The 13753-nt window shown below is 52.6% G+C and overlaps 1 protein-coding gene across 1 annotated transcript; it reads right to left on the reverse strand.

Annotated features, from left to right (window-relative positions):
* Nucleotides 1-1579: 1579 nt before the first annotated feature.
* On the reverse strand, nucleotides 1580-7501 carry PNPO (pyridoxamine 5'-phosphate oxidase). The gene is given in 8 exon segments (XM_040497311.1): nucleotides 1580-2862; nucleotides 3093-3163; nucleotides 3463-3591; nucleotides 3819-3872; nucleotides 4731-4830; nucleotides 6231-6355; nucleotides 7240-7324; nucleotides 7326-7501. Coding segments are annotated over 8 exon segments (783 nt in total). The 5' UTR covers nucleotides 7376-7501; the 3' UTR covers nucleotides 1580-2693.
* Nucleotides 7502-13753: the final 6252 nt, after the last annotated feature.

Here is a 13753-nt window from a genome sequence, read left to right on the forward strand (position 1 = left end):
CTGCTCCAGCCCCAAAGTGATGTCCACAGGAATCTTCCAGGGAAGCCCCGCATATTTCCCTAAGTTGGGGGCAGGTGGTGGGTGCATACTAAAAGCCGAAGGGAAATCTGGCTGGCCAGGGAGTCGGAGGGAGGCAGCTGCAAGCTTTCACGAGGCCGGAGGAGGAGGAGGAACCGAGAGTGCAAATATGTGCAGGAGCTGCAAGAGGCTACGGGTTATCGACCACAGTTTCACTGGGACACGACCCAAGGCGGGGAAGGGGGGAGGCAGGAGGGGCTGGCCAGAACTGGCCTGCACTGCCCAGAAGGGGCCAACCCTGGGTGGCGGGCTCCCCCTGCTGGCCGCCCAACCTCTAGGGGAGAGGAGGTGTGGCTTAAATTCCCCAACTCCCCTCTTCCCTGGGGTGGTGGGGATGAGGCCAGGCCTGGCTGCATATTCGTCTCACACACTGCTGATGAACTTTTATTACGGACTTAGCACAGTGATTGTCAAAGAACAGGAAAGGAACAGCTGAAACCAGGCCCACACCTAGGGGGTGGGGGTGGGGGGATACACAGCTTCCAATAACAAGGCAAAGTAGAGAAATGCACCCCAGCGCCCTCTCCTACAGTGGCCACAGGGTTAGCATTGTGCCTGCCTGCACTCAGGCTTCAGAGGGGGACCAGCACCGAGAGGGCCACCCTTGGAGAAGCCGGTTCGTGACCCTGACGCGCGGCACACACCCACACAGTGGAATGAAGCAGTTCACAGAGTTGGCAAGTTCAATGCCAACGTGCACAGATAATAGATCTCTGGTCCTGGCTTAGTCACAGCAAACATTTACCCAGCCTGGCTCCCCTCCACAGCCATTCATTCAGGTTGTCATTGGTCACCATACTTGAGCTCAGGAAAAGTAAATACAGTTCAGCACAGGCCTCAGCCCAGCCTTGATGAAGAATCCAGTGGTGAGGATGGGAGGTCGTTGGTTTGGAGGTCAGGGTCACCTGGGGGGGGGGGGCAGTCTTGTTAAATGTAGAAAGTGGGGGGGGGGGGTGGCGCCTGGATGGCTCAGTTGGTTAAGCATCTGACTTCGGCTCAGACCACAATCTCGTGGTTCATGGGTTCAGGTCCCGAGTTGGACTCTGTGCTGACAGCTCAGAGCCTGGAGCCTGCTTCCGATTCTGTGTCTCCCTCTCTCTCTGCCCCTCCCCCAACCTCTCTCTCTCTCAAAAATAAAGGTCAAAAAGAATTTTTTTTTTTTTTTTTTTAATGTAGAATGGGATCCACGAGTCTGGGGCTCCCAAGTGGTATTGCTGCTGCTGGTCTGTGGACCACACTGTGAGTGGCAAGGATCTAAACCAGAGGCTCTCGACTTTTGGCAACACTGAATTCCCTGGGGAGCTTTTCAATTTCCCAAAGCTCCGACCACACTCGGGCCAGTTAAATCACATCTGATTAAAGCTCCCTGAGTAATTCCAGAACGGAAGAAAACCAGTGTCTAGGAGTCATCATCAGTAGAGGTGGGGTGGGGGGGGGGGGGATTGGTGAGGGGGAGTGAGGAGTGGTGAGAAAAGTATAAACCCTAAAACAATTTTATATGTGGAAAATGAAATATATATATGTATGTATATATACACGCAGATATAATTCTCATAAACAAGCATGGAAAGTAAAGCTTGCTTGAAATCTGCCGGGCTGATAGGTACCAGCACATGAATCCCTTCTATAAAACTTCTGACTACCTGGGATTGAATACTTCTAGAGACACTTGCGACCTAACAGGTAGTCCACTCCATCTTAGGCAGTCCTGGCTATTTGAAGTCTCTCCTCACATTGAGATGAAATCTACTTCCGTGCAACTTCCACTTATGTTGCCTTTGGAGCTCCAGATAATAAATTTAATCCATTTTCCACATCGTGGTGCTTCAGATAATGGGAGGCAGTTATCAGTAGGGTACACAAGTAAGTAAGTTAAGTCTCCTTTAGTTGCAAGCAACAGAAATTGATTCTAGCTAGTTTAAGCGCCAAACAACTTCCTTCCTAACTTCCTTCTTCCCTTCCTCTTCCCTTCCTCTTCCTTTCCTCCTCCCCCCACCCCCACCCCCCACAGGATAGTGGGTGTTTTGAGGTGGGAGGAGGAATTGCACAACCCAGAGGTGGGAGAAGGGATCCAAGGTCACTCAGGGAATTTCAAGAGCAGCAGCTGGAGGCTGTATCTTCTTGGCTGCCATTAACGACTTGGCTACAATGCCTCTCAGACTCTGGATCTCTTCATTTCAAATTTCAAATTGTTGACAAGAAAAAAACGATTGGCTAGACTGGCTCAGGTGCTTACGCTGGAACCAATCAGCTTTGGGCAGTATGGCTCAGTCACACTGGTAACAGGGCAGCTGGGGGCCCTCTCAGGGTCACCAGAAAAAGGGAATCACACCAGCGATTACCTCTTGAGGGAACTCTCCCAATAAATCACATTCAAGGTCAAGAACATAATTGTGGGATTTCTTTTTTTCCCATTTGTAAATGCCTATCCACTCTACTAGACTGCCTACTGGAAAGCCAACTGAAAATACAGAATTTGGAGCTTGAACTCCGGAGAGCCTTCAATATAAGGGGTAGGGAGGGAAATGGGTTGAGTTTAGAAGGGTCTGGCTCCAGACCCCACACCCTCTCTTAGCACTCGGCCTCAGCTCTGGTCGGCACGAACAGATTGGAAGTCAGGGTGCAAGTCTCTCGTAGAGCCAGTCTTCCTCCCCAGGGTGGGTCATGGGCCCCAAAGGGCGGTCTCCTGCTGGCAGGCCCCGCCGAAAGATGATCCGGTCATGCAGGCGGTTGGTCTGGCCTTGCCAGAACTCCATCACTTGTGGGTACAGGATGTAGCCACCCCTTCAAGGAGAAGCAGCGGATTCGTGCTCTGTGCGTTTTTCCAGCAGGTCCCCATCCCAGGGCCCCCCGTCCCGAGTCCCCATCCCAGGGCCCCTTGAAGGAAGTCGCTGGGATGCATCTGAGGAGGATTACCAGGGGGAAATAGATCTGTAATTCCACAGATAAGGTGGCTGTGAGTAAACATAAGGGTTCTGGTGCCCCTTGCTGAAGGACCAGCAGGTATCACTCACCAGTATTTCGGCTTTGGCACCTCTTGCTCTTGGTAGAGCTGTTCCAGTTCCTCGTTTTTCTTTCTCAGATACTGTCCAGGGGAAGGAAATGGAGGAAGGCCCAGACCACTTACTAACGATTTACTAAGCACGTGCTGTGTGCCAGGCACGGGGGACACAGGTAATCAAGGCAGGCTGGCCTCTGGGAGCACAGTCCAACTGGAGGGTCAGACGAAGGAAGCCAGTTTCCCCACTACTCATCCTTACTTCCCCAGGAAGACCATCTTTTCATTCTGCTAAAGAGGAAGGGCCCTGGCATCCCCCGGAGACAGCTGCTGGGGAGGAGCGAAGGCCCCTGCCACCCGGAGAACTAAGGAGGGGCCCAACTCACCTCCCGATCGGGGATCACAGAACTCTGGTGACTGACCACGGCCCCGATCTGGCTGCTCTTGGGGCGGGAGTGGAAGTAGCACTCAGCCTCCTCCTCAGGCAGCTTCTTCACGGAGCCCTCCACACGCACCTGCTCAGGCATGGCCCTGGCTAGACAGCATTCAATACCACCCGCCCTCCCTACCAACACAGGCCTCCTTCCTCTCTCTTCTCCTTACCCACCGGCCCATCACTGCTGACCCCAAGCAGACCAGCTCCCTGAGAGGTATTTGAGAGGTGGGATGTTTGCCTGGCCTGGGGACCTCCACGGGGCTCATCCATCATGAGCCCCAGGCTGTCCTGGGAACGCTCACTCACCTGACGGTTGAGAGGCTCCCAATAGAAGACAAGAGAAGCAAAGGGATTGGAGTCCTGAAAATGAAAGAGAATTCACAGTCAGCCAGCAGAACAGCAGGGAGGACACCTCCGCCATGCAGAAAGAAGGCAGGAAGTCTGTAGCACGCAGGCCCCCAGCGGATGCATTCACTACAGCATCTCATTGAAACCCTCAAAGGTGTGCCTACTTTTACAGGTGTGGAGATAGACTCAGAGAGGTTAAGTAACATGCCCAAGTTCACACAGTAAGTGGTAGAGCTATGCTGAGAACCAAAGCCATGTGGACTCCAAAGTGAGGCTTGCCAGGTCTCTAATCCATAGATTGGCAAGTCCTCAGAAATGCATTTGGGGCTGGCATGGACTCAGGGAGGGCTACTTCTTTGGATTCATGAGTAGAATGCACACAGAGTATCAGGTCTAGGCTTGACGTCAGGAGAGGTGCTGGGGGTGGTGGTGGTGGGAATAACAGAAACAACAGATGCAGCCTCTGTCCCCACAGAGCTTACTGGGGGTTTAGCAGAGGAGACAAATACAAATCACACGACCACATAAATAAACCCACAATTATAAACTGGAAAAAGGGCAGAAAGTAAAGCTACAAGTTATAACGACAGTGAACAGTGACTGATGTAGCACAGGAACTGAGGAGGACTTTCCTGGGTCTGAGAGCCGAAGGGACAGGAGGGACTTAGGCAGTTAGGTAAACAGATGACAGGGATGGTCAGAGGCAGCCCTCATTCCCGGCAAAGAGAAGGACAAGTGCAAAGGCCCACAGGCAGGACGGTGCCTAACCACAGACAGCAAGTGGGTTGGAGCAGGGATGGCATAGGAAAGCGACGGAGGAAGCGAGGGCTGGACCCTGCAGGCCCGGGAGGATTTACTGTGAACCCTCACCAGCTCTTTTCCCTTTCGACTCTCGAAGTTAGTGAAGAAACGGAAGCCATCCTTGCCAAAGCCCTTCAGCAGCACCATGCGGGCAGAGGGTTTTCCGTCTCTGGGGCAAAGATCAGAGCATGTGATCAGAGCCCATTTCACAGTCCCTGCTACCACCCCTCCCCACAGATGCTCCCCTGAGCAACCCCCACCTGTGCCCCCTTATTCTGCACTGTCAGGGCACACAGGCTACCCATTCCCACTTGCCCTCGGGGATTTATCCTAGAGGTGCAAGTATGACATCACTGCCGGGGGCCTGTTATGGACTGAACTGTGTTCCCCTGAGTCCCCCCCCATATCCTTTACCCCCAATGTGACTATATTTGGAGATAGGGCTTTGAGGGAGGTAATTAAAGTTAAATGAGGTCATAAAGGGGAGACTAATTTCAATAGGTCTGGTGTCCTTATGAGAAGAGGAAGAGATACCAGAAAGATCTCTCTCTCTCCCTTCCTTTCCCTGCATGCACAAAGGAAAGGCCATGTGAGGACACGGCAAAAAGGCGGCCTTCTACAAGCCAGAGAGGCCTCATTAGGAACCAATTCTGACAGCACCTTGATTTTGGGCTTCTGGCTTTCAGAACTGTGAGAAAATAAAATCTCTGTTGGTTAGGCCTATCAGTCTGTGGTATTTTATCATAGCAGTCCTAGCGGACTCCAGCAATACTGCAGTCAGCCAATGCTTAGTGATCACAGTAAAGGTGGTTATACCAGGGTCTCTGCTCAGAGCTCTGGGGGATATCCAGGGGCACAGAACAAGAGCCCTGTCTTTAAGGCCTTACACTTTGATAGAGGGGAGAAAGGAAGAGTTGAATAACAGGCTAATACAAGAGGTGTCTCGTGGGGTATATGACTGATTGTTAAATAAATAATACAACCAAGCACTGTGCTAGCTTTCAGAAGAGGGAGGGAGCTTTATGGAGAGGTTCCAGGAGATGTAACTGTTTTGTTTTTTAATGTTTATTTTTGAGAGTGAGCAAACGAGGGAGAAAGTGCATGCGCAGGGCAGAAAGAGAGGGGGACGGAGGATCTGAAGTGGGGTCTACGCTGACAGCAGAGAGCCCAATGCGGGACTCAAACTCACAAACCGTGAGATCATGACCTGAGCTGAAGCTGGAAGCCTGACTGAGCCCCCCAGGTGCCCCCCAGGAGATGTAGCTCTTAAAGGGCAGATGGGAACTGGGTAAATAGGGATGAGAAAGACAGAGGTGCTGGGGGGAGGTGCGTTAAGAGCAGAGATAAACGAGGCAGTACATTTATTACTGAAATGGAATTAGGTGAAGTGTGATCTTCATTTACAGGTAAGGGCACGGAGGCCCAGAGAGGACAAGTAACATGCCTGAGGCCACCCAGCATGCTAATAACATAGCTGTAACATAAACTTGCATTCCACTAAGTTGAGAGTTTCCTAAGTTTCCTGCTTCATCTGTACCCACTCACAGATGGGCCCACAGCTATGCCTACCTGGTACATGTAGCCAGGCACATGGCATTGGCTTCCCCTATGTCAGGACACTCAACAGCCTCCTCAAACCAGGCAGCAAACTGCTTCACGGGGTCCAGGGAGGTCAGCTGAGTCTCCTCAAATGCCTGAGAAAGGAGAGTTGTATTTAATAAACACATACAGCGCTTACTGTGTACCTGGTACTGTTCCGGGCACTTTTCATTAAAACAAAAAACAGCACCCGTGTTCTGCTAGTCCTATTTTACAGGTGAGGACAGAGGCATAAACACATGGCATAAGTTGCCAAGTCCCATAGCTAGTGATCGATGAATTAGGGTGTCAAACCTATCACCTGGGGAGCATTAAAAAAAAGCCACATTCCTGGGCTCCGCCCCCCCCAATTCTCAGTAGGTCTGAGGTTTAAGGAAAAACTGCTTCACAAAATGTTTAACAAGTACTTCTGGAAATGCGCACACACAACCAGATTTAGAAACGGTGGCTCTGGCCTCGATTCCTAAACAGTTCTGTTGGATCCTCCTCTCAGGAGGAAAAAGCAAAAGAACTTCTGGAAATGGTAAGGGAAGGGGCTGAATCAGGCAGTGAGTGAGAGCTGGAGCTTTCTCTTCCCCACCTCCTTGAGTCAGTACCCCTCGTCCATGTGTCACTTATCAAATATTTAGAAGCTGATTATCACTGTTCTAAGCACTTTGCAAATATCAAAGTCCACAACATCCCTGAGTAAGGTACTCAATTCCCAGGTGAGGAAATTCTGAGGCCCAGAGGGGTTAAGTTATCGCCCAAGGAGATGCACCTCGTGAATGGCAGGATCCCAGCCAGGGCCGCCCCCAGAGCTCGAGCGTACCCACTGTGACCTGCTGCCTCTTCTCATCCTTGTTTCCCCAGAGCCCCGCCCCCTGTTGGTTGTCTTTGAACACCCTTCTCCTACGCGGGTGACCCCAAACTCCCCTCCCCTCGGGGGATGACGCGGGGACCCCTCCCTGCGGGAGGCCCTGCCCGGCGGCGGCCGCACCTCTCGGTCCCCGCGGTAACTCTTGCGCATCGGTCCCAGGTCCATGACGACACCGCCACCGCACAGGTGGTGGAGGTAGGAGCCGCTCGGTAGGTTGCCCGAACGTCGCGGTGACGCCTCGCAGCCCGCACGTCATGAGGCCGCCAGCCACGTGACCCGGCGTCGCCCGGCGCCAGGTTCCGTTGGGTTCGGAACCAATTTCTCAGCATGGGACTTTACCCGGGGGAAGGAAGAATTCTCCAGTTGCCAAGCCCGGCTAACAGGTACTAAGTCCCCAGAGCCAATGGGCGCTCAGGGTCGGAGGAGGGAGACAGGCGCCGAGAGGCCATTGGTTGGAGTTTTGCGGGAGCGAGGCCAATTAGAGCGAGAGCAGAAGAACTCAGCAGCCAATGGGCGGCGCCTCCGGGGGCGGGAGCAGAGACACAAGGAAATGCTGTCACCGCCGTTAACATGCACGTGGAGGTTTGTTAAAGGTACAGGGACGGCAGCAGCCCAGGCTGGGAGCGGGGAATGAGTCACTGGGGGCTTACAGGGAGTGGTCAGTGTTAAATGGCTGGCTCCTAGCAGGTGCCTGGAGGCAAGCCTAGTGCAGGAAGTAGCCCCTGGAGGGAAGCTGGTGGGGCAGGGAAAGGACAAATGGAAAACGGAGTTAGGGGCCAGACTCTGAGGCCAGGTGATAGGGAGACACAGGAGGGGCAATTTAGTTAGGAGGAGAAATTGGGTGGGAGAGGTTGAAGTGAGTTGTGGGTCGCACAGGATGGATACTGTGTATTGTGCCTGATTGTATTTATGGGGCAGGGAAGGGGGGCAGGGGTGGGGTGAGGGTGGGGCTCTCTGGAATCTGGGGAGATGCAGTGGGGTCAGGAAGAGGCTGTGGGGTGGGAAGGAAGACTGCTGAATGGAAAGGCAGGAAGAGAGACATTTGGGATCAAGCCACCCCAGACCAGAGCCATCTTCCCTGTCCAGCTCTGAACCCTGGGTTCTCCTTTCATGGTGCTCATGGTTTCTCCTTTCATGCAGTGGAGTTCGCACTAGTCAGTGTTCTGCTAGATGGAAAGGTTACCACAGCCCCACCCCTCCTGGGCCTCCCTCCTCTTAGCCAAGTTTCTCCCTTCTTCACATTTTGCCCTTCCTAGGTAGTTGGAGTCTAGTTCCTATGTCAATGCCAGCCATAACTGGGGGCACAGGGGAGCAAGTGACTGTGCAAAGCCACTTCCAGGCTGTGGACACAGGGCTGAGAAATGGAAAAACCTACCAGTACCCATTCCGGCTTTGACCTGGCTGGGGCAGCCTTGGGTCAAGTCCTCTCAGTAGTCCTGGTTTCCACCAACATCAGGAAGGGGAGCTGCCAGAGCCATCTAGGCAGGCACCCCAGGACTGTGCCAGGTAAGGGGAACTTCCTGCCCTACCCAGGTGTCTGCATTACTAAGTGTGATGCTTCATAAAGCCCAACATTAGATACCTATCATCTTTTATTATATGGTTGTAGCTTGAGCCAAATGGAATCTAGAAGACCAATTTACTGCAATGAAATAATACATGTCTCAAATCCTAATGATGTTGATCGATGGATTCTCCGCTGGTTGGAAATGTTTGCTACATCGTTTTCCTCCATCAACATGACTGAGGGAGTTGACTGGACTTACTTTCTTGTTGAGGTTGTCTTCCCACCTGTGAACGTTGCTGTTCTCCGCTCCTTCCAAGTGCATGCACTTGAACTTGTGTAAGCGGTCATTAGCACCCTTCAACTCAGATGGTTTTGTTCATGGGGCCCCACTCTTAGCACTCCTGGGCTATGTTACCCTGGACCTGGGAGTCTGGGACAAGACTAGGATCATCTGAATGGTTTGCTTAAGAGCCAAGAGCTCAGTATAGATATTTATTCATTCAGTAGACATTTTGTTAAAGACCTCTTTTGGATCAGGCACTGAGCTAGGTCTGAGAATACTGAGATGAAGAAAGTGACATGCTTCCTGCCCACAGGGGGTTTGTGGTTTATAGGGGGAAGCAGATCTAAAGGTTGATGAGTTACAGGTACTTTAACAGTTATCTCTGTGAGGTAAAGGGGAGCAGAAAGGAGAAAGTGGTCTCCAGGGGTCAGTCAGAAAGGCTTCGTAAAGGGAGCCGACATTTGATTTGTCTTACTGAGTAAGTGTTTGCCAGATAGACAATGGAACGGGCATGTCGGGAAGAGGGAACGATGTGGGTAAAGGCACAGTGTTAGGGAAATGTGGAACAAACAGGTGATCCTCCTAGAGCAAGATGGTGAGGAACAGGCTGGACAAGTAGGCAGGCCTCATGCACCTGCTGAAGATCAGGCAGTGGAAAGGGTCAGGCTTTTAGACAGCAATTCTTTTTTTTTTTTTTTTTTTTTTTAATCCTTCTTGCTCTTGTTGAACCAGAGTGTCTAATTTCTGTTTTTTTAAGACCAGATGGAGAGAAAAAGTACTAGATTCCAGCAGCCTCTCCCATCCTTGGCGATTAGGCAGGAAGTTTGCAACTGGTTGCCTTTTTAGATTTTCCCTTCTGTCTTGAAAACAACAAGCAGGCTTGTGTTGTGCTTTTCTGCCTAGTGGGATTTGGTGTCTGGATCAGAAAACAGCCCTGCAGCGCAAACTGGAGAGGGGCCGGCCTTGCTGCTATTGCCGAAACCCCAGCAGGGGTTTTGTCTGCGTGGGAGAAATGAATTTTTTATGGTTACTGCTTTTTCTTAAACACTTTGCCACCCTCCTGCCTCCCCCAACTTTGTAAAATTATTAATCTTTCCTCGGGAGAGTCTTAAATGAAAAGAGAACGTATTGTAATATTTCACTGTACGGAGGAGGCACACTGGTTTCTCAATATGAAACAAAGGGCTGGGTACGGGTTTGGGGGCTGTGCCTCGCCTGTTTCCTTCCGGGGCTTTTGCATTTATGTCCTTATGTCACCTTGTAGTCTAATTGTTTGGTTGAATTATATATTTCACTTGGACCTCAGTGATTGTGTTTGGGGACCTGACTCTGGTGACCGAGTGGGTGGTGGGTAAGGGAGGGCGAGGCAGTGACAGGGAAACGTTGAGAGATTCGGCAGTGTTGTCTAAGGAGAAGCTGGGAGCCGGGAGCCTGGTGTCGGAGTCTGGGGCGCCGCCGGAGGGGAGGGAATCCACCCACCATGATAACTTTAGAAAACATGGGTGGTGCTGTTCATTGAAGTGGGGCATATTGGAGGAGGAGGTTTTGGGGGAAAAATGAAGCCAGTCAGACCCATGGAGCGTGAGGGTTTATGGGACACCGATGTTTGGCCAGGTTGGATAATCATGTCTGGAGCTTAGGGGGGAGGTCTAGGCTGATGAGACTGGGTTAGGCGTCATGAGCCGCCGAGGTGGTATCTGAGGCCATGGGGGAGGATGAGAATGTCTGAGAAGGGAAGAGGGCCTGGGAGAATTAAGGAGGACGGCGGGAGGTGGGAGGCCCAAGAAGGTGGCCGTGATGCGGTAAAATGTAGCGCCCAGCCTTCCAGGAGTCCGATGGCAGGCCAAATGGGGTGCGCTGGGGGCCCTAAGCTCAGGCACTCTTGGGTCCAGCCTTGGGGTGCACTGAGGACACACAGGAGGGTGGGTACTTGGTACTCAGCCAGCAGATACCTGAGCCCTGAGTAGTGTGGTCACTGGGGGGGCCTAGATGGGAGCCGGGTCATCAGAGGCTTGCAGTGGGTTGGAGAGGAGGCTGTCCCTTACCCTAGTGTCCTGCCCGTGGTTGTGTGGCTAACTCCTCACAACCCTTGCGTGTGCTCATGGGCACACAACCCTTGTGTGTGCTCCCAAACACGTCCATTCATGGGCAGCCCCAGGCCTCATCAGAAGCGCCTTCGTGGGAGGGACCACATCCCTTACTGTCTCTGGCTCCTGCTCAGTCACAGCCAGGAAACACTCTTCTGTAATGTTTGTGCATAAACTGCCTTTGTGAAGCTTCTCTGTACCTGGGTGCTAGGCATGGGGGGCGGGGAGACACTGGGGGGTTTTGCACCTGGTGGGAGCAGGGCCAAGTGCTTTCGTTGCCTGGAGGGATGTTAAGCTTTCCAAGGCTTAGGCTTAGGGCATCAGCCCTGGCTCCCTTGGTCATTGGAGTGTGGGCCACAGGCAGAGGGAGGGGGCCTGATGGTGGGTTCCCAGGCAGGCCCAAAGGAATATGACCTGGTGGCTTCTTAGTTTCATTTGAGAAGTCCTGGTTGGTCCTTGCTTTTGGCCTGACCTGTGGTCACTTCTCATTTCCTCCTGCCCAGAATGGCGATGAACAAGTGTTTGACTCTCCTCCTCAAGCCCTGATCCTCTGCCCTACCCGCTGTGGTTTGCCCGTCCCTGTTCTGGAGTCCATTTTCCCAGGCTCGCTTCCCGCCTCCTCCTTTCCCTCCTCCGTTCCTTCACTAGGAAACCTAGTTGCCACTTGTACCGACATGACTGCACTTCCTTTAATGACTTCATCCCAACCCCGAAGACCTTGGTCAGGTCACAAGAGGTCTCCCAAGGCAGTGAATCACGGAATTAGGGTTCCTGGAATCCACCACCGTGTAGACCACAGCTGCATTCCATCAGCCATGAGCCCCCAGTGGGTACAGGGACCTGAGAGGCTGCAGGTGGCTCTGGGTCATTCTCCAGGGGGGGGCCTCAAAGGGCTTTCAGAAGGTGATTGTAAAGATGGACTGAGGTTTGAAGAAAGCCTGAGCTCTATTTGCTGGCTTAGTTGGGTTTTTTGTTTTTTGTTTTGTTTGTTTGTTTTTAAGGTATTTTGCCTGGATTTGCCTTTAGGAAGGAGGGTCTCAGGAAGGAGGCACCCAGTCCCCTTTCCTTCCAGGCCTGTAATCCTAGTACCTGGGATCAAAGAGCCCCAGTGTTGAGCATCACTGAGCAGAAGGGAGGGGGGCAGTGAGGGGGGGACTTGATGCCAACGACCTTGAGGAGGGAAGGGGGCAGAGGAGGGAACTCGGGCAGCGTGACCCACACTCTTGAGCTGCTGGGGGTGGCCTGCCCCCAGATTTTCCACCAGGGCCTATCAGGTGCCCTGGGGTGAGCTTGGGCTACATCACGCCATCCACAGACCCTGCCCCCTGCCACTCTCCAGTAAACTAAGGCAGATGAGGGCTAACTCGCCACCAGGTCCTTCTGTTCTTTCCTTATGCCATCACCCACACTGGGCAGAGAGCACTCTCCCACTCCCCATCTGACTCAGGCATCCCATGGGAAGCAGAGATAGTGAGGCCTGACTGTGGAACCTGAGTATCTCCCTGAAGAAGGGAAATCCCGAGTGCCAAAAGGCAGTTTTGCCCGCCGGGGGCTGGCACCCTCACTTCCAAAGGATGCCCGGGAGTTGGGTCAGTTTCTGCGCGTGGAGCATTAAGCCTATGGCTTGGAATCAACTCCCAGGAAAGGAGAATTCTTTGTGACTAAGAGCAAAGCTAAGGGGGGGGGGGGGGAAATGTGGCAGAAAGTGGCCACTTTATTAGTAATCCCCTTCTCTCCACCAATCCCAGTTCAGAACACAGCCAGACATTTTTTCCAGCCTTGTGACCCACACGTGAGTGAGAGAAACCACCTCGCGTCTTCCTCCTGCCAGTGCAGCGATGAGATACAGGAGTGATGGGGGCTGGTCGAGAGGCTTCTGTGCCAGAGCACATTCAGGTCTGGTTTCACCCAAAGGGTTTGTGTACAGTTGGTCAGGGGCAGAGAACCCATGATCTGTCTGAGATCATATCCTTGTTATTTCTTCCGACGTGAGGGTGGATTGGCTCTGAGTAAAAGCTATCTGCTTGCAAATGCAGGCCACCAGTGACAAAGGAAACAGAGTGAGGGAATGGATAGCTCAAAAAAAAAAAAAAAAAAAAAAAAGAGCCTGGCCACTCCTGCAAAATAGCATCCCTGGCTGTGTCCCTGTGAGCGTAAGAGGTCGTTGTTGAAAGGAAAGCACATGCTGTTGTCTATGTGACTCACCTCTCCCTTCAGCCCGGATGCTCTTCTGGCCCCTGCTAGGTTTAAACATGTGCCCTGCTGTCCTCCTCACAGCTCTGCTCCCCCAAGATCCCCACCAGAATTTCAGAGCTGCAGCCCTTGTTAAAACCAAAATCATCCCGCTGTCCTCTCTGGGGTGCTGGGGCGGGGAACAGAGGAAAAATGGAATGTGTGGCCAGGGTCCTCTCTTGAGTAAAGCTGGGGTCCCAGCCCTGGAAAGGGATTTTGGCCCTTAAGAAATTGCCTTTTCTCCAGACCCTTTAGCCTCTGGGAAGGGACAAAGCCAAGATCCCCAGGGACTAAGCTCTCTCCCCCAGAGTAACAGTTCCTACTAACACGTTCTGAGGCCAAAGCCTTCCTCTCGAGACGGGGGAGTGGAAGGAACTCGCCCGCTGATAAGGAAGGCATTGCTGTGACTCGAGTCTGCAGGCAGAGCGTGCCAGCTTTGATTCCCGCAAAGCTGGCTTCTGGAAGCGGGAACACCTACACTAGGCCCTGCCCCGAGGTCCCACCCGGCTGCTGTTGGGCTGCATG

Source organism: Herpailurus yagouaroundi, unplaced genomic scaffold (assembly GCF_014898765.1).
Source record: "Herpailurus yagouaroundi ecotype Mexico unplaced genomic scaffold, PumYag 189, whole genome shotgun sequence".
In the NCBI taxonomy this organism is placed as follows: Eukaryota; Metazoa; Chordata; class Mammalia; order Carnivora; family Felidae; genus Herpailurus; species Herpailurus yagouaroundi.